Source organism: Cydia fagiglandana, chromosome 6, assembly GCF_963556715.1.
Source record: "Cydia fagiglandana chromosome 6, ilCydFagi1.1, whole genome shotgun sequence".
Classification (NCBI taxonomy): domain Eukaryota; kingdom Metazoa; phylum Arthropoda; class Insecta; order Lepidoptera; family Tortricidae; genus Cydia; species Cydia fagiglandana.
The window spans coordinates 9,872,959-9,895,269 of record NC_085937.1 but is presented as its reverse complement, the minus strand read 5'-3'; the positions used below and the strand labels follow the sequence as shown (position 1 = coordinate 9,895,269).

At 35.5% G+C, this 22,311-nt stretch overlaps 1 protein-coding gene across 1 annotated transcript in view; it reads left to right on the top strand.

Annotated features, from left to right (window-relative positions):
- LOC134665141 (sorting nexin-29-like) overlaps nt 1-21,668 on the top strand; it is a 34,095-nt gene extending 12,427 nt beyond the window's left edge. The window contains exon 11 of the mRNA XM_063521985.1: nt 20,957-21,668. Coding sequence (XP_063378055.1) covers nt 20,957-21,047 — 91 coding nt within the window. The 3' untranslated portion in view covers nt 21,048-21,668. The remainder of the gene's footprint in view (nt 1-20,956) is intronic.
- Nucleotides 21,669-22,311: the final 643 nt, after the last annotated feature.

Genomic DNA, 22,311 nt, shown 5'->3' with positions numbered 1-22,311 from the left:
TACTCATAGCTTACTATGGTTGTTAGTATTTGTAGTATTTATTTATGGTTGATATTAATATGGTTGTTCTTAAAGCAACCCTCACCTAAAACCAATCAGCAAGGAAGGATGTATCATCGCCTCAGTTGAAACTACTGCTAGGTAGTTGAGAGTTGTTACTAGTTAGTAACGCATACATCCAATCATGAAGTGTTGTATTTTCTTCTTCACTTTCGGACGCTTCTTTCAGGCAGAGGAGTACTCGATTCGAAATAAATTCCAATTGCTTCCACAAATAAACACATTACGTTTATAATTTTTAACACATTTACGGAATATGTTGCCCTTATGTAATGAGCTATGTACGAATAAAGCTGGTATACCTAGTCAATAACTATGAAGTGCAGTCCAGACGTAGTGATTAAATCGACCGATTTGATCAGGAAACGAAAATAATTCGGCGAGAAAAAGTGGCGTTTGCGCCCGCACGGCCTGATTCGATTGGACAATTTAATCAGATTAGCGAAAAATTGACTCATCTGGATACGCATTTAGTATCTAAATAATATAAATACCGTACTCTATGGGGGGCCTATACAAATATTTGGTTATTCTTCCATATTAGAATACACATTTCATTACATCTGACCTATGATGCAACTTACCAATTTACATTAAATTGTTGGTAAATACTATATAAATCAGAGAGAACCTAAGCTCTTCCATTTAGTTACAAATTTTAAACAGTTTTTGGATGGGCCGGCAGTGCTATATTTGTGTTAAGCAGTATATATATAAGTTGTATTTTGTTTTTGTAAAATACATAGTATCATTATTTCATACATCAAAACCTTTTTATCACCTATATAGTGGGCTGTTGTAAGGAAAACATCAGAGGTAGTCTGGACGGAGTTATTGTAAAACTCACTTGATGAGGTTCACGTTATATGCATCAGAACTACTACTTCAGATAGTGGTTATACTTAAAATTGTACAATCTACAAGTACCTACTTATGTCTTTAATAATCATTTTGGGGACAGTTACAATTAATAGACACACAGTTTTGTTTTATATAAAAAGTTAAGTTTTATATAAAAAGTACAGTCACAATGCTTAACTTATGTTGCCAATTGTCTATCGATAATTACAAATAAGGAAAATATAGTTCAGGTTTGACGCAAACAATTCTTTAGTAGATCAGTATGGAATAAATTTCAGGGCTATATCCAATAGCTAGCTTATTAATCGCTCTATTATTACTTAGGTACTTAATTTTACAGTGCATTGGTGTTAGCTGTAGTAGAAGAGCCGGCCGCAAATTTTCTAACCGACTTGATACCACGATGAAATGCACAATGGTTTCCCATAAAAGTGATGCTAAGTCCGAATTCGATAGTCTGCCACGGCGGAACTTGCCGAAAGTACGAAAAAGAAGGCCACTTCCGGTGCGAAATAATTGGCCAAGCACGAAGTCAAGACTACGGTGTTCAGAGCACCGTAATACACATCCCTAGGTGGTTTTAAGTTTGGATACTAATACTAATTTATCCCATAAGTACATTTTATTGACTAGGAAATAAGAAGGTAATGTCTGGAAGCTCTAGGACCTTGGAGTTTGGACTTTTATTAAAGTCCTCTGGTAATAAGTTAGGTTTATATAACTTACCGGACAATTTTGGACTTATTGTACATCAATTTTTAAAAGCAAAAATATTTTAGTAGAACTGGAATTCATGAGTACCAAATCTTAACTGACATTTTTGTCACTCAAACAAGTTTGATCAAGATCGGCTTACTTTATATTTCGTCAACTTTACCTTTGTTTCCAAAAACTGTGAATTGTGAATTTTAATTTTTTTTTCGTAACAGAACAGTATCTAGTTGCTGCTCTCACCGATCGGTTCAAAAATATACATACTTTATACAATTAATACATAAATGTAATGGTACTTAATGAAAAGGAATAGGTACTGCCGGCCTAGCCGAGGTTACAATCGCTATCGCTTCGACAACGAAAAGCATTATGTCTCTCTATCACTCTTCCGTATTAGTGTGACAGTGACAGTTGCGTTTCGATCGCTACGGAGCGTAAGCGATGTGCATCTTGGCTACGCGGCCTGTTTCGACGAATCAGATACTCTCAGTAAAATCTATAGGTAGATGACGCCTTAGCTGTTAGAGTCTGTGCGGAAAGAGAAGAGTCGTGGCAGAAACGGGAACTAACATTTTAAATTTTATATGGCAATCAAACCTTTGACACCTTGTCATGTAAAAAGTAAACAAACTTCTGTCATTGTATATTTATTAACAAAAACCGCAAGTTTTATGTATAAAATATTTTCAAAACACGATAAAACCGTACATAAAACCACAAGGAAAATTATATTTAACATTGTTCGGTTTTGTCAGCGGGAAGAAAACGGCTAAAAGCCGACTATCGACTTACAAAAAGTCGCGGAACGTGTTTCCGCTATTCGCGGGTATTGATGTTGTATTTAATATTAAATAATTACCTATTTAATAAGCCCCCTAAGTAACTTGTCTCCGGTACATAATCGGTAAGTATATTTATTCAAAATATATTAATTTTCATAAATATGCAGGTCATTCATGGTCTTTAAAATAACTGACAAATAGTCTTGATACTTGCCATTTTATGCATATTTATATGTAATTTTTAGAGCACCGTACAAAACTTTGTTCACGGTGCTCTTATGGGATCACTTCGGTCTTGCAAATCAGTTAAATGCGTTTTTCTCAAAGACCGTTTGATGTAGGTACCTGAAATTTGGAATAGTTATGGCAGGTACCATCACTAAAACTGTGAATAAGTCGAAACTGCTTATTTCTGATTTTAGGGGGACATTTAGGGGTTAAGAGGGGTAGGCTGAATTTTATTTTCAATTGTAAGAATCGTGTGAGGTACCATTAGAAAGCTTGCAAAAAATTGATTCGATGGACTGATTTTGACTTCATTTTAGAATGCAATAGTTTCGATAAAAAATGCATTTAAAGTTGCAAGTTTTCATACAAAAATTTTCACCTCTGTCCTGGCGATTTTCGGGAAAACTATAGCTAACAGGCAGCTGACCAGTCAATATCCAACTAAAACGAGTATGGAGACGGCGGGAAAATTATCAGGTTAACTCTAACTTTATTAGTTTTTAAACTGCAGCCTGATCTTTGGTTGCTTAGGGCTAGCTAACTGATGCTTACACTGGTCATTCATATTAAGAAGTAATTTTAGTAAGAAAGATCCTTACTTAAAACTTTGACATTGAAATTTATGACTTATGTCTTTAATACAAAGTTTAATTCTACTTACTTACTTTTGTGAGATATTTCATTTTTTTTTCTGAATAGCCTACTATAAGTATGAGAGAGTAAAAGATCTGCAAAATGCAACCTTATTATAAAGCAAATAAGTTTAAATTTCGAACGGGCTTTCCAACCAATGGACTATCGCAGTGTGCTCAGTAAGAATCATATTTATTATTGGCGTTTATCAGTTCAAATTTAAATTAAGAATTCCGTTCTTCACTGTCGTTGTGCTTTTTTTTCACATTAGAGCACATAGAGTTAGTAAAGCGAATAGAGATAATAAAGTCATTCAATATTTATTAGAGTCTGTGCGGAAAGAGAAGAGTCGTGGGATTTGAGGGCGCGCCAGTGCTATTTTATAGTTTTTGCTATGCTGACAACACTGGTCACGTGATTATAGTACGACACTAAAGGTCATGATACTTGAATCCCTTTTGTTCCGGTTTTTTACCACGGCTTACTAAACGGAGCCTGGTGGTGGTGTCGGCTCGTCAACTCAATCCCCTGATTTAGCGCAGGCACTAGTTTTCTTTTTAAAACACACTTGTTTTTATGTCTCAGATACTAAAAAGTGACAGTGCGATTGACAAAACTGCTAAAAGTGCTAAAACTAGTTAAGAATCTGCCCAATACAACTGTAATTTTAGTACCAAACAAGATAGAGTCTCATTTATGTACTGCCTAATCTGTGCAGTCCAACAGTTATTAACCGGGTCGATCGGGTAGAAATTGGGCAATAGAACTGTAAATTTATCTGGGATATATTTCACCCATTGTAAACTTGACTTGTAATGTATGTGTACATTATTAATAATAAATATGGATATGAATAAAAATAGTGCATAAGGGATCATCCATTAATTACGTCACACGAATTTCTAGGTTTTTTGACCCCTCCCCCCCCTCGTCACACTTGGTCACATTTTGCAAATTTTCATTTAAAAAACCTTGTGTGACGTCACATTTAGGCAATTTTGTTTTCAACGAAATCGGCAATACTAACTCGGCTTTATTTTTTTTATAAAAAAATATTTTTTGTAAAAGAAATATTAGTAATTTTATAACGCAAAACCAATTAGGAACGAATTTACCTACCTACTTCTAAAACCTCATTATTTAAATGTACAGCGATTAAAAAAATATAAATTAATTTTCGGTTACTGATGAATATTGATGAAGTTAAAGTGACGTCACAATGTTTGTGACTCCCCCCCTCCCCTATGTCACAACATGTTACATTTTCTTGACCCCCTTCCACCCCCTAAACGTGTGACGTAATTAATGGATGGCCCCTAAGTAGGTAGGCCTTATTGGGATATGTTCGGTTCTCTCATCTCACGATATTTTACTTCACCAAAAAGTCACTGCTAAATATGAAATATAATTTCATAACTAACAGAACCTACAAATAAAGAAATATTTTATTAGAAAAAGTTTTATTCTTTGTAATCGAAGTCTGAATTAAAATATTCAATGTCACTTATGTTTGAGCTAGCTTCAGAACAACCAGGGACACTCATAGAACTATCTTCATCTGAACTGGATGTGCTTGAATCGGGCACGTAGATTACGAATTCTTGCATATCACCTACTTAGCGGTCTTTTATTCGAGATACCGTAGGTACTTTTACACAATCCTGAAAAAAAAATTACATATAAATATGCATAAAATGGCAAGTATCAAGACTATTTGTCAGTTATTTTAAAGACCATGAATGACCTGCATATTTATGAAAATTAATATATTTTGAATAAATATACTTACCGATTATGTACCGGAGACAAGTTACTTAGGGGGCTTATTAAATAGGTAATTATTTAATATTAAATACAACATCAATACCCGCGAATAGCGGAAACACGTTCCGCGACTTTTTGTAAGTCGATAGTCGGCTTTTAGCCGTTTTCTTCCCGCTGACAAAACCGAACAATGTTAAATATAATTTTCCTTGTGGTTTTATGTACGGTTTTATCGTGTTTTGAAAATATTTTATACATAAAACTTGCGGTTTTTGTTAATAAATATACAATGACAGAAGTTTGTTTACTTTTTACATGACAAGGTGTCAAAGGTTTGATTGCCATATAAAATTTAAAATGTTAGTTCCCGTTTCTGCCACGACTCTTCTCTTTCCGCACAGACTCTAACAGCTAAGGCGTCATCTACCTATAGATTTTACTGAGAGTATCTGATTCGTCGAAACAGGCCGCGTAGCCAAGATGCACATCGCTTACGCTCCGTAGCGATCGAAACGCAACTGTCACTGTCACACTAATACGGAAGAGTGATAGAGAGACATAATGCTTTTCGTTGTCGAAGCGATAGCGATTGTAACCTCGGCTAGGCCGGCAGTACCTATTCCTTTTCATTAAGTACCATTACATTTATGTATTAATTGTATAAAGTATGTATATTTTTGAACCGATCGGTGAGAGCAGCAACTAGATACTGTTCTGTTACGAAAAAAAAATTAAAATTCACAATTCACAGTTTTTGGAAACAAAGGTAAAGTTGACGAAATATAAAGTAAGCCGATCTTGATCAAACTTGTTTGAGTGACAAAAATGTCAGTTAAGATTTGGTACTCATGAATTTCAGTTCTACTAAAATATTTTTGCTTTTAAAAATTGATGTACAATAAGTCCAAAATTGTCCGGTAAGTTATATAAACCTAACTTATTACCAGAGGACTTTAATAAAAGTCCAAACTCCAAGGTCCTAGAGCTTCCAGACATTACCTTCTTATTTCCTAGTCAATAAAATGTACTTATGGGATAAATTAGTATTAGTATCCAAACTTAAAACCACCTAGGGATGTGTATTACGGTGCTCTGAACACCGTAGTCTTGACTTCGTGCTTGGCCAATTATTTTTTCAGGATTGTGTAAAAGTACCTACGGTATCTCGAATAAAAGACCGCTAAGTAGGTGATATGCAAGAATTCGTAATCTACGTGCCCGATTCAAGCACATCCAGTTCAGATGAAGATAGTTCTATGAGTGTCCCTGGTTGTTCTGAAGCTAGCTCAAACATAAGTGACATTGAATATTTTAATTCAGACTTCGATTACAAAGAATAAAACTTTTTCTAATAAAATATTTCTTTATTTGTAGGTTCTGTTAGTTATGAAATTATATTTCATATTTAGCAGTGACTTTTTGGTGAAGTAAAATATCGTGAGATGAGAGAACCGAACATATCCCAATAAGGCCTACCTACTTAGGGGCCATCCATTAATTACGTCACACGTTTAGGGGGTGGAAGGGGGTCAAGAAAATGTAACATGTTGTGACATAGGGGAGGGGGGGAGTCACAAACATTGTGACGTCACTTTAACTTCATCAATATTCATCAGTAACCGAAAATTAATTTATATTTTTTTAATCGCTGTACATTTAAATAATGAGGTTTTAGAAGTAGGTAGGTAAATTCGTTCCTAATTGGTTTTGCGTTATAAAATTACTAATATTTCTTTTACAAAAAATATTTTTTTATAAAAAAAATAAAGCCGAGTTAGTATTGCCGATTTCGTTGAAAACAAAATTGCCTAAATGTGACGTCACACAAGGTTTTTTAAATGAAAATTTGCAAAATGTGACCAAGTGTGACGAGGGGGGGGAGGGGTCAAAAAACCTAGAAATTCGTGTGACGTAATTAATGGATGATCCCTTATGCACTATTTTTATTCATATCCATATTTATTATTAATAATGTACACATACATTACAAGTCAAGTTTACAATGGGTGAAATATATCCCAGATAAATTTACAGTTCTATTGCCCAATTTCTACCCGATCGACCCGGTTAATAACTGTTGGACTGCACAGATTAGGCAGTACATAAATGAGACTCTATCTTGTTTGGTACTAAAATTACAGTTGTATTGGGCAGATTCTTAACTAGTTTTAGCACTTTTAGCAGTTTTGTCAATCGCACTGTCACTTTTTAGTATCTGAGACATAAAAACAAGTGTGTTTTAAAAAGAAAACTAGTGCCTGCGCTAAATCAGGGGATTGAGTTGACGAGCCGACACCACCACCAGGCTCCGTTTAGTAAGCCGTGGTAAAAAACCGGAACAAAAGGGATTCAAGTATCATGACCTTTAGTGTCGTACTATAATCACGTGACCAGTGTTGTCAGCATAGCAAAAACTATAAAATAGCACTGGCGCGCCCTCAAATCCCACGACTCTTCTCTTTCCGCACAGACTCTAATAAATATTGAATGACTTTATTATCTCTATTCGCTTTACTAACTCTATGTGCTCTAATGTGAAAAAAAAGCACAACGACAGTGAAGAACGGAATTCTTAATTTAAATTTGAACTGATAAACGCCAATAATAAATATGATTCTTACTGAGCACACTGCGATAGTCCATTGGTTGGAAAGCCCGTTCGAAATTTAAACTTATTTGCTTTATAATAAGGTTGCATTTTGCAGATCTTTTACTCTCTCATACTTATAGTAGGCTATTCAGAAAAAAAAATGAAATATCTCACAAAAGTAAGTAAGTAGAATTAAACTTTGTATTAAAGACATAAGTCATAAATTTCAATGTCAAAGTTTTAAGTAAGGATCTTTCTTACTAAAATTACTTCTTAATATGAATGACCAGTGTAAGCATCAGTTAGCTAGCCCTAAGCAACCAAAGATCAGGCTGCAGTTTAAAAACTAATAAAGTTAGAGTTAACCTGATAATTTTCCCGCCGTCTCCATACTCGTTTTAGTTGGATATTGACTGGTCAGCTGCCTGTTAGCTATAGTTTTCCCGAAAATCGCCAGGACAGAGGTGAAAATTTTTGTATGAAAACTTGCAACTTTAAATGCATTTTTTATCGAAACTATTGCATTCTAAAATGAAGTCAAAATCAGTCCATCGAATCAATTTTTTGCAAGCTTTCTAATGGTACCTCACACGATTCTTACAATTGAAAATAAAATTCAGCCTACCCCTCTTAACCCCTAAATGTCCCCCTAAAATCAGAAATAAGCAGTTTCGACTTATTCACAGTTTTAGTGATGGTACCTGCCATAACTATTCCAAATTTCAGGTACCTACATCAAACGGTCTTTGAGAAAAACGCATTTAACTGATTTGCAAGACCGAAGTGATCCCATAAGAGCACCGTGAACAAAGTTTTGTACGGTGCTCTAAAAAGGGGGCTGATTTAACCCATCTGATACCGAAATAATAGTTATGGCAGCAGTTAGAAATTTACATGTAGACACATAAAAGCGAAGTCTGCCAGTATTTTTTTTGCCGGAAGTGCTTGGCAGACGCTCTCAAAGGTGGCCAGCGGGACCCCTAATTTAACCCATCTGATACCACCATGAAACCAATTCCAGTCGGTAGGTATGAACCCTCATGTCAGGAATATATAAGTCTGCCAAGGCTTTTCCTGCCGAAACACCTTGGCAGACGAGATTATGTAAGCAAGGTCGGCATCGGTTACCCTACACTAACCCATCTGATACCACCATGAAACCAATTCCAGTCGGTAGGTACGAACCCCCATTTTAGGAATATATAAGTCTGCCAAGGTTTTTCCTGCCGAAACACCTTGGCAGACGAGATTATAAACAAGATGACCATCGGTTACCGTACACTAACCCATCTGATACCGCCATGAAACCAATTCCAGTCGGTAGGTATGAACCCTCATTTCAGGAATATATAAGTCTGCCAAGGCTTTTCCTGCCGTAACACCATGGCAGACGAGATTATGTAAGCAAGGTCGGCATCGGTTACCCTACACTAACCCATCTGATACCACCATGAAACCAATTCCAGTTGGTAGATATGAACCCCAATTTTAGAAATATATAAGTCTGCCAAGGTTTTTCCTGCCGAAACACCTTGGCAGACGAGATTATAAGCAAGATGACCATCGGTTACCGTACAGTAACCCATCTGATACCACCATGAAACCAATTCTAGTCGGTAGGTATGAACCCTCATTTCAGGAATTTATAAGTCTGCCAAGGCCTTTCCTGCCGAAACACCTTGACAGACGAGATTATGTAAGCAGCATCCACATACGAGGGATCCGTATTTTGGGATTATACAGATTACGGACATTATTAATAGCTGTAGGCTTATTTATTACTTTATGCTTATACATATTTGTATATTATTATGTTATTAATAAAATATATTTATAATTTATTAAACCTAAACTTAATACATTGGGAATTCATTACCTGCTTACGGCAGTAGTAGGGATAAGTGGGTCAGTTCTGGCTCACTGAGCCAGGCCAACAGTCCCTCCCCCTTTTTTCCCTTGTTGAGGCCCTGCAACCTTGCCTTGAACCCAAACTAATGTCATTGTAGCTCGAATCTAACCTAATCTATTTTTATTGCTTTTAGAATATTTCAATTATCTACTTTTGCAAAGTTAAAGGTTGAAATCTCTATTTCGCAAAATGGAATTTTAATGTGACTTTAATGTATGTGCAGTCTACTTAGTAATTGGGTTTAAAGATATAAAAACACACATTTATTTCCTATCCTAAGTATCCTATCCTAAGTTTATTCAAATAATATTCTGAACATATATAGTAATTAGACTGGTCATATTTTTCATAAAATCTATTTCGACTGGCAAAGCATATAACTTTTTGGCAACCGGTTTTTTTAACCTAATTAGATCCCGCTGAATCCGAATTTGCCAGTTGCTCGATCGAAATCTTGACCGGAAGTGAGATATTTGACATTAAAGGTCCCTTTTTTTCGTTTTTCGTAAATAACTCTTAAACGGTGGCACATAGCAAAAAATGTTCTATAACATAAGTATTCTGCATAAAATTGCCTACAAGAAAGATTCAGTACAATTTTTCGCTAGGATCAATATTCAAAGAGATTTTAACGCGGGAAATTTAATTATAATCACTTCTAAGGTCCCGTTTTTTAGGTTTTCGTAAATAACTCATAAACGGTGGCCAATATCAAAAAATGTTGTTAGACGTTAATAATCTACACAAAATTTTGAACAAAAAAGATTCAGTATACTTTTCGCAGGGATCAATATTTAAAAAGATAATAAAGAGGGAAAGTTAATTATAATAAATTCTAAGGTTCCTTGTTTTTGTTTTTTCGTTAATAATTTGAAAAGTATGACTCATAGCAAAAAAAAATCGGATACATAAATAATAAACGTAAAATTTCCTACAAGAAAAATGCAGAACACTTTTCGCTAGGATCAATATTTAAAAATACAAAGCAGCGGGTAAGTTAATTATAATCAATTTTAAAGTCCCTTTTTAGTTTTTTGTAAATAACTCGTAAACGGTGTCCCATAGCGAAATAGGTTTTTAAGAATAAATTATCTACATAAAATTTCCTCCAAAAAACATCTAGAACACTTTTCTCTAGGATCAATATTTCAAGCGATATTAAAGGAAGAAAGTTAATTACAATCAGTTCACAGGTCACTTTTTTTAGTTTTTCGTAAATAACTCGTAAACGGTGGCCCGTTGCAAAACAATATTCTACATAAAATTGTCCACAAAAAAGGTTCTGTACACTTTTTCGCTACGATCGATATTTAAAGAGATATTAAAGGGGGTAAGTTAATTATAATCAATTTCCAGGTCCCTATTTTTAGGATTTCGCAAATGACTCGTAAAATAAGCCTCATAGCAAAATAAGTTCTTAATGTTCTTGTAAATAAATAATCGATATAAAATTTTCTACGAAAGACATATGGAACACTTTTCTCTTTTTAGGGTTCCGTACCTCAAAATGAATAAAAACCGGCCAAGCGCGAGTCGGACTCGCCTTGCAAGGGTTCCGTACATTACCCAATTTTTAACAGTGTATTTTATATGTTAAACGCGAGTGAATTGCCTTTAAAAAACCTGTAGGGATCGGTTCAAAAACTAAGTAATGTCCGACTCGCGCTTGACTACATAATTCTAATAGGTTTTTCTGTCATCTATAGATTCTATTCTGTATATCTTTTCAAAATTTTAGACCCAGTAGTATCGGAGATAAAGCCCCCTTCCCCAAAATAAAACATTAAAATACAAAAAAATACCCCCCCCCCCCCTTTATCTCCGAAACTACTGGGTCTAAATTTTGAAAATAAAATAAAATAGAATAGTTCTTTACCTATATAGACGTAAACCTAAAAATAGGGACCTGGAAATTGATTATAATTAACTTACCCCCTTTAATACCTCTTTAAATATTGCTCGTAGCGAAAAAGTGTACAGAACCTTTTTTGTGGACAATTTTATGTTTAATATTTATGTAGAATATTGTTTTGCAACGGGCCACCGTTTACGAGTTATTTACTTACGAAAAACTAAAAAAAAGTGACCTGTGAACTGATTGTAATTAACTTTCTTCCTTTAATATCGCTTGAAATATTGATCCTAGAGAAAAGTGGTCTAGATGTTTTTTGGAGGAAATTTTATGTAGATAATTTATTCTTAAAAACCTATTTCGCTATGGGACACCGTTTACGAGTTATTTACAAAAAACTAAAAAGAGACTTTAAAATTGATTATAATTAACTTACCCGCTGCTTTGTCTTTTTGAATATTGATCCTAGCGAAAAGTGTACTGCATATTTCTTGTAGGAAATTTTACGTTTATTATTTATGTATAAGATTTTTTTTGCAATGAGTCATACTTTTCAAATTATTTACGAAAAAATAAAAACAAGGAACCTTAGAATTTAGTATAATTAACTTTCCCTCTTTATTATCTTTTTAAATATTGATCCCTGCAAAAAGTTTACTGAATCTTTTTTGTTCAAAATTTTGTGTAGATTATTATCGTCTAACAACATTTTTTGATATTGGCCACCGTTTATGAGTTATTTACGAAAACCTAAAAAACTGGACCTTAGAAGTGATTATAATTAAATTTCCCGCGTTAAAATCTCTTTTAATATTGATCCTAGCGAAAAATTGTACTGAATCTTTCTTGTAGGCAATTTTATGCATATTACTTATGTAATAGAACATTTTTTGCTATACACCACCGTTTAAGAGTTATTTACGAAAAACGAAAAAAAACGGACCTTTAATGTGAAATATCTCACTTCCGGTCAAGATTTCGATCGAGCAACCGGATCGGATTCAGCGGGGTCTAATTAGGTTAAAAAACCCGGTTTCCAAAAAGTAATATGATTTGCCAGTCGCATCAAGAAGGAGAGCGATTTTGAATTTTTTTGTCTAGTCTAAATATCATTACTTATTCTGTGTACAGTGGAGAAAACGAATGCCATTTTTCTCGGTCCTGAGCAGTTTTTTGCCAGTTCTGCCCGGCAATCTTTTTGATGTCGTCATCCCAGCGTGCAGTTGGTTTTCCTTTTCGGCGTTTGCCATCAGGGCCTTTCCATGACGTGACTGTTTGTTTTTAAATAAAGAGTAACTAAACAGTATTTTCCACAGTTGTTGGTAATGATACCATCTCTTACAATTTCTCTTCATGAACATTTTATGATACCTAACCTTCCAGTTTTCGCCCGAATTAATCAAAAAATTCGCCAACTCCATTTACACCAACCAAATAGAAAACGGGTCCGTGTCCGAATTCGTGATCTCGAGTCCGGGTCCGCGTCCGGGTCCAGGTTCAGGTAGAAGTCAAATTCAAAATCTTGCTTGTTTTGCCAGTGGGGTAACTTGCTTAACAATCAATTAGAAAAAGACAAGTCGTCGAGGAGTTCCGTTCTGATCACCATCAGCAATACCACTTCATCAAATGCCACTGTTCTTAATGTAAATCCTTGTTTGCCTGATGAAAATACAAGAGTCACTATACAATGCCATTAAGATTTGTAGAGTTCCCTCGATTCCTTATGGATCCCATCATCAGAACTTGAGCTTCACGAAAATATGACTTAAAAATCTAACGTGCCTAACAAACATAACGAAGACACATCCCCAAACATGAGCTATGCGTCGTTGAAGAGTTCCATTCTGATCATCATCAGCAGTTTCACTTCATCAAATGTCACAATTCTGAATGTAAATGCTTGGTTTGTTTAAAATACACCAGTATCACTATATGTTAGGGTGGTTCAAAAACATTTTTTTTTCCTAAGGGGCACCCCCTTATTTTGTTACACTTATTATGTTGATAAATTGAGATTATAGTTGAGATAAATTAAGAAACTTGGTGTAAAAGTTTCTTAATTTATCTCAACTTTACTTCGTTTTTTTTAGCATTAGAAATTAGGTAAACAATCTTGATGTGTCGTCTGCTTTCATAAGTAATAGTTTTTGAATTTTGAAAAGCGTTTTTCAATTAAAAGACATGCTAAGATCGCTTACCTTCTTGCAAGTTCTTTCTAATGCTAAAAAAACGAACTATACAATGGGTAGGACATCAATTTTAAATGAGTTTGTATGAGTACCTCATTTTCTAAAATGAGGTGTTACAATGTCTTACTTCAAATGAGGTGAGGTACTAGCATATTTTCAGCGTCGACTATTCTATTAATCCAACGGGCCAACGGTGACAAAAATATTTAATAAATATACATATTAATGTATTCATCACTTCCTTTGTAAATTAATAAATAATAATAATTAAGGAGTGCAATTCTGGAGGTAGAAGGTAAGAATAGAACTTATAGGAGAAAGATCCCACATAGTAACTTAATTTGCTGCTTTTATGAAACTTTTTCTAATTTAGCTCTTTAGATTGTTAGATTGTTTTGTCCTCCTCCTTGCTACTTGATATAGTTTTAAGTATAATAATCACTAGCTAGAGCGACCCGCTCCGGCTTCGCACGGGTTAACAAATTATACATACACCTAAACCTTCCTGAAGAATCACTCTATTGATAGGTGAAAACCGCATGAAAATCCGTCCAATCGTTTTTGAGTTTATCGCGAACATACAAACAAACACACATACAGACAGACGCGGCGGGGGACTTTGTTTCTAAATTTAAAACTGAGTTAAAAAATACGTTATTGGATAATATACCCTAACATTTAAACTGTACCTAAAATATACCTGAATTTAGTTGTTAAGTTAAGTTTAGTATTTAGTGCATAGCATAATATGTATGTCTGTGAAGATGAGCGCGATCTCGCCAACAAACTGCAATTGCAGTTTGGCGAGGAATATAATGTTTATAAAAGTGTTGTGTACTTTATGATAAATAAATTAAAAAATAATAATAATAATAATATGTAGTGATATATTTCATAACCATAAAACTACCACATTTTTAACAAACTAAGGAGAACAAATTCAATATTTTCACAAGTCATTATTATATAGAAGTGACTAACTTACCACTTCAGATAATTTAACAGTAATATCATCAATATGATATTAAACAAAGCACCATTCGCTCCGGCCGCCGCCGGCTACATTTACATTTCATTTTTTCATGCAAAAGGCACCAAGGAAGATCCGCGGGTAAATTTAATGGCGAAAACGATGTCCATATTTTGTTATTTTGGTATAATTATAAGAATTATCACTAGGTATTAGGTATTAGAGAACTAAAATTAGCTACAGCGACGTACGAACGAACAAAATAAATAAAAATATGTCACAATCATAATTTGTCAGTCCGGAGTCGTTTACAAATAATGTTAATAAAAAGTATTGCAAATTCAAATCGTTATAATTTACATCTACATGTTTATTTTACCTATGCAAATTATACTTACTTTTTATTTAATAAACTTGAAACTTATTGAAATGATCATATATTGTGTACGCTACAGTATTATATTTCAATAATATTTTAGTCACTAAAGGATTACTGTTTATAAGCAAGCTTCGTAAATGCCTGTCTGGTATACAGAGTGCGTACCGCGATCCATGTTCGTCATGTTGCCTCCCTGTCACACTTACGTACAAATTTACAAGTGCAACAGAGAAGCAACACGAGGAACTTCCTTTTGGTGACTGATTTCTCGCGCCATTTTGACAAGTAAGTTAGGATCAAAAAGGCTTAAGATGTATGAAAGCTTGCAGCGCTTACGCTTGTTGTCTTTCGTGTTTAATTTTTAACGTATTTTCGATGGTGACGCGAGGCGATATTGAAGTACGGCGCGTGTCTGTCTTACTCCCTCTTTGGGTATTTCTAATTCATTGTTTCATTTTGAAAGGATTTTTGAGGTGTTGACGTCACAGCGAGGCAGTGAATGGTACAAACTCAACGCATTTCTCGGTGGACCTTTTGTCGTTGCAATAAGGTTTGTAGTTCGGCAGTTGACAGTGTGGGCCATTACTCGTTTCTTCATTTGAGACATTTTGAATTTTGTATGTCGGCGAGCAGGCGAGCACCTAGCGCCTCGTGCCATCCAGGGACTCTTTTGCAAGTTGTGAGGAGCGTTGAGTTTTTGAGGTTCGCGAGTGAATTTGAAAGGATAAGAGTTTTTTTGAAATTTGAAGTGTGTGAATGATTTGTGTGGCAAGAGGTGTTTGTGATGCGCGCGAGTAAATGAGTAAAATGAATAGAGGAGTGAAGTAAGACATTTTTGCGGTATGAAGTACTGCGACAAATTAACAAAATGAGTGGTACAAATGAGGTGCCTCGCGAGTGAGCGACTCAACACTACTATACAAGGTGGTGCTTAACCACGTTGAAATTTTGTATGTTGTTTGAAACCCAACAAAAAGACTAATTATGATTCAGAATTTTATTTAAAATATCTGGTTTCACACTATTTGCACATGTGATGTATAAGTTTTGAAGTAGAAAAACATTTTCTTTCAAAATAATATCTTTTAAATCACACTTTCAAATAATGTGAAAACTACTACTTACATAAAATCAAAAAAATAGTAACTTATTTATTTTTTTGATTTCATACAAATTGAAAAATTTCAAAGTGTTTGAGCACCACCTTGTAGTTAAGATTGCAAGATGCTTGGCGTATTTTGTCAACATAATAAGTGTAACAAAATGAGGGGGTGCCGCTTCTTCTAGCTAGAGTTTGAATTTTTCCCATACAAACGTGAATCACCCTTACAAGATTTGAAGAGTGCCCTCGATTCCTCTTAAATCTCACCATCAGAACTGGGTTTTGACAAAGACGGAACCAATCTGTATGTATATACTTACAAGTTACAACTCAACTAAAAAAATATTTTTCAATGTCGATCCCAAAATGACGGAGATATCAAACATTAAAAAACCGAATTAATATCTCCTTTTTAGGGTTCCGTAGCCAAATGGCAAAAAACGGAACCCTTATAGATTTGTCATGTCTGTCTGTCTGTCGGTCCGTATGTCACAGCCACTTTTTTCCGAAACTATAAGAACTGTTGAAACTTGGTAAGTAGATGTATTCTGTGAACCGCATTAAGATTTAAACACAAAAATAGAAAAAAAAACAATAAATTTTGGGGGTCCCCCATACTTAGAACTGAAACTTAAAATGTCTTTTTCATTAAACCCATACGTGTGGGGTATCTATGGATAGGTCTTCAAAAATGATACAATACAATACAATACTTTTTATTGCACGCCTCACATACACTTAGTTTACAATAAATGGACAATAACATAAAAAAAGACAATAGAGGTAACAACAGGCGGTCTTATCGCTTATGATATTGAGGTTTCTAATATCATTTATTTCTAAACTGAATAGTTTGCGCGAGAGACACTTCCAAAGTTGTAAAATGTGTGCACCCTCTCCCCTTTTAACTTCTAAAATAAATTTAACTTCGCACTGAATGATGACATCGTACGGGGCTTAAAGCCCCCGTAACGCAGTGAACTTGTTAAAGTCACATTAAAATTCCATTTTTCGAAATAGAGATTTCAACATTTAACTTTGCAAAAGTAGATAATTGAAATATTCTAAAAGCAATAAAAATAAATTAGGTTAGATTCGAGCTACAATGATATTAGTTTGGGTTCAAGGCAAGGTTGCAGGGCCTCAACAAGGGAAAAAAGGGGGAGGGACTGTTGGTCTGGCTCAGTGAGCCAGAACTGACCCACTTATCCCTACTACTGCCGTAAGCAGGTAATGAATTCCCAATGTATTAAGTTTAGGTTTAATAAATTATAAATATATTTTATTAATAACATAATAATATACAAATATGTATAAGCATAAAGTAATAAATAAGCCTACAGCTATTAATAATGTCCGTAATCTGTATAATCTCAAAATACGGATCCCTCGTATGTGGATGCTGCTTACATAATCTCGTCTGTCAAGGTGTTTCGGCAGGAAAGGCCTTGGCAGACTTATAAATTCCTGAAATGAGGGTTCATACCTACCTACTAGAATTGGTTTCATGGTGGTATCAGATGGGTTACTGTACGGTAACCGATGGTCATCTTGCTTATAATCTCGTCTGCCAAGGTGTTTCGGCAGGAAAAACCTTGGCAGACTTATATATTTCTAAAATGGGGGTTCATACCTACCGACTGGAATTGGTTTCATGGTGGTATCAGATGGGTTAGTGTAGGGTAACCGATGTCGACCTTGCTTACATAATCTCGTCTGCCGTGGTGTTACGGCAGGAAAAGCCTTGGCAGACTTGTATATTCCTAAAATGAGGGTTCATACCTACCGACTGGAATTGGTTTCATGGCGGTATCAGATGGGTTAGTGTACGGTAACCGATGGTCATCTTGTTTATAATCTCGTCTGCCAAGGTGTTTCGGCAGGAGAAACCTTGGCAGACTTATATATTCCTAAAATGGGGGTTCGTACCTACCGACTGGAATTGGTTTCATGGTAGTATCAGATGGGTTAGTGTAGGGTAACCGATGCCGACCTTGCTTACATAATCTCGTCTGCCAAGGTGTTTCGGCAGGAAAAGCCTTGGCAGACTTATATATTCCTGACATGAGGGTTCATACCTACCGACTGGAATTGGTTTCATGGTGGTATCAGATGGGTTAAATTAGGGGTCCCGTTGGCCACCTTTGAGAGCGTCTGCCAAGCACTTCCGGCAAAAAAAATACTGGCAGACTTCGCTTTTATGTGTCTACATGTAAATTTCTAACTGCTGCCATAACTATTATTTCGGTATCAGATGGGTTAAATCAGCCCCCTTTTTTCGCACCGGAAGTGGCCTTCTTTTTCGTACTTTCGGCAAGTTCCGCCGTGGCAGACTATCGAATTCGGACTTAGCATCACTTTTATGGGAAACCATTGTGCATTTCATCGTGGTATCAAGTCGGTTAGAAAATTTGCGGCCGGCTCTTCTACTACTGTAATGCTGTAAAATTTAATTTCAATAAATATCAATATCAATATTCCTATTATGTGATTTTTGCTTAAATATTAATATTATTAGTCACAGTACGCCCGAGCCAGCGCCGGCAGAGGTTTAAACACGTCTCATATGTGGTTCAAGCGAAGGCACGGACACCTAAATAGAACCGTTTTTCCCCCGAAGGGTAAAAAACGGATATTTAGGTTCCTGCCGAAGCTTGAACCACCGCTAAGGGCCTTGCCGGCTTATATGGTACTGAAGAGCAAGCAGCCGCGCGCTGGCAACCGGGCGACATTAGTACTTGAGTAGTGCGTTAGATGGCGCTACTAGTTGATGAATTCGCTAGATTAGGGCTGAGTTACAAGGGTGTAATCTCATATGTGGTTCAAGCTTCGGCAGGAACCTAAATATCCGTTTTTTACCCTTCGGGGGAAAAACGGTTCTATTTTGTATATGGCGTATATTTAGTTAGTATAGTATAGTAAGTTAATAACTTTGCAGTTAAACAAGTTTTGTATTTTTTAATAATTAGAGAAATAATAAGCACCGATCTTCTGTATTTTCTGTAGCAATAAAAATGTAAAAGAAAAACCATAGTGTATAAAAATTTAGCACGATTATATTCAATTAAGGAAACTGTAGGTCTAACCTTAAGATGCAATGTTAAACCATTACGCATTAATGTAAATGACCGTTTGTTTCTTGATTCACAATAAAAAAAAAAAAAAAAAAGACATGTCAAGATCGCTTACCTTCTTGCAAGTTCTTTCTAATGCTAAAAAAAACGAACTATAGGCCACAGAATAAATAATCCCATCAAAAACATAAATGTAAAAAAGGAGAGCCAAGTTCAATACAAAAATTATGCTTGGCTGTGGGGTTCGCCGCAGGGTTCGCCGCAAAAAGAATGGATATCTAAATGAGTGCCGAGTTCTATGCAAAATCCAAATATGTATTTATAGGAACAAAATAACATTATAAACAAGTATTAAACTCTATTTCTTTGCTTTATTGGATACCTATAACAATTGCTGTTATTTAACACATTCAACACCAAGAACCCGACTGTCGGGTACACTGTTCGTAGCGACTACGCGCTACATACGGCGAAACCGTGGCTACGCGCTACGAGCATAACCCGTAGCACTTAGTGGTAATGAATGTGTTAAAAAAAATGCGAGATCTTAAAGCAGGTTAGATTTGACTTGGCCAGTTTTCATTACATCAGTCATTTTATAAAGTTATTCAACATATATATTTTGTAATTCTGATAAAAACTGGCCAAGCCAAATCTAACCTACTTTAAGATCTCACATGTTTTTAAATAACAGCAATTGTTATAGGTATCCAATAAAGCAAAGAAATAGAGTTTAATACTTGTTTATAATGTTATTTTGTTCCTATAAATACATATTTGGATTTTGCATAGAACTTGGCACTCATTTAGATCTCCATTCTTTTTGCGGCGAACCCCACAGCCAAGCATAATTTTTGTATTGAACTTGGCTCTCCTTTTTTACATTTATGTTTTTGATGGGATATCAATACTTTTTGTAAAGAAAACTAGGCAGGTATTGAGATTTAATGTTTTTTCTTGTGTTTCCGCTGCATGTTTTTTACTTCTGTTCTTTGTATTAATTATGTGGTGCTGCGCGCCGCCAACGACACACCGTTGGCCGGTTGTTTAGCGCGTATTACAGGTTTTTTGTATGAGGACCCCCCCTATTTTTTAACTTTTTTTATTTTTAGATTTTTTCCTACGCTTACACACAATTACCGAGCTGGATTCCAAATTTCATCCTTCTAGGTCATCTGGAAGTAGGTTAGGTTTAGGTACTATAAGTCTGTCAGTCAGTCTTAAAATTTACGACTTTTTGACCTTCATATCTTTATAACCGTTTGAGCTAGCTTCATGAAATTTGGGCTTCTAGATGTCCTTATGAATATAATTAAACACACGTAGTTTTATGTGTTTACGTTAAAGATGTTTTGAGTTATAGAAGGGTCAAAAGTGGCACCAAGTGGTTCGTGTAATATTACACTTGGCGCTGGCTAGCCAGTTCCTTTGCTTGAACTTGGCTTGACACGCTGCCGCGTGTCTAGATAGTACTAGGTACAGAAGACTCACTCTAACAAAACGCGTCTGTTACGATCAGCACAGATATGGCCGCTAGGTAGCGACAGCGCCACGCGCGGCTTATGGCTTTCCTCAAAATTGGGGCGGAACGGAACGGATGTACTTTTAGCTACCTGTAGCAAAGCGACGAAATCGCAGAGTGAGCCACGCCTGGTTAGGCGTAATATACACTAACACTGGTCTGTATGTACAGTCGCCATCATATATATCGTAATATCGGAGCGGCCAAGGCGCTCAAAAATATCGGAACACGCCTCTATTGTCAAGGCGTTAGAGTGCGTGTTAAGATATTGTGAACACCCCGATAAATCTGATGGCGACTGTACTAAATTATTTGGTTTCCTTTCAGCACTTCATCGTCGTCGAGATCGAACGGATCGAGTCACATGCTAAATCGACAACATTCCAACGAGTCAACTTCCACTTACGACGCTCTCTGATTGCCAAGTAAATAGCTAGGTACCTACTATTAATTATTACATTTAGACACGGTTGCATAAAAAAACTGTAAAAAAAACATGTGTAAAGGCACCATGTAAATTGGACATGACATGAGACATGATTTTTTATAGCCTGTGCGGAAAGAGAAGAGTCTTTCCGAACAGACTACACGCTTTCACGCACCTAGTTAATTTAGGTGTTGTCTAAAGCTCGCTTAATCAAAAATGTTAGTTTGCTCTAGCTAATTCGAAATATTACAATAGTAAAGATTTATCCTATTTTGATTTTACCTATAATTTATGAAGTCTTCATGGCAAGCAAAATTTCGGGCAGCTGCCCGAAGTAGTGTTTGTAAAAATGTAGTATGTTATTACTGTAATTATAGAAAATTTGTGGCAAAAGTGGAATTACTTGATTCCTCTTTAGTCTAATATAATGTGTAGTATTTATGTGGCATTGGTATTACCTACGCCTCAATGCAATCAGTTTTATACTATGCTAGATAATATTGGAAACGTATCTATGTGCAATTAAGTATGTGACGGACGACGAGTAAAGGTTCCGTTACACAGGCGCTTTTTCCGGGCGGGGAGCGAGCGGGGCGTGAGCGTTTTATATGTAAAAGCGGCTCGCCCCGCTTATGCGCCGCCCGCCCCGCTTATGCGCCGCCCGCAAAACGCGCCTGTGTGACGGAGCCTTAAGAATCACTCCAGGAACCCTCTCTTGGGGCACACAATTACATTACTGTAATTATCTTATGCTAATTTTATGTGTATTAAAGATTCATTGTTTGGCATTAATCTGTAAAATCTGAGACAAATTCGTGCTTCCAAATTGAGCTTCAATGTAGATGGCGCTGTACGATTCCGTATGCAGTAACTCTATAGTTGTCAAAAGTTGTCGTCAACTGTCAAACACGGGGGCACGTTTTTTTCTTAGATTGAATCTCACTCAATGAATTAAAGGCTGTAGCAAGGAACTGCAAAATTCAACCCATCACGTCTCTTCTCATAATAGGATCTATTAAATATAATATTATAAAATGAAATATTTTCAGTAAAATGCACGTAGTGTTAAGTATTAGAGTAGTATTATTTATTTTAATAATATTTTGTACTTTATATACATTTAAAAGTACATATGAGACGTAATTTAGCTTTAAAATGGATTGAGACGTATAAAGTATTAGGATTTAATTTTTATACGATTCCGTTTAGTAGAAACATACGAAAAAATCATATTTAAGTAAATATGGAATTATAT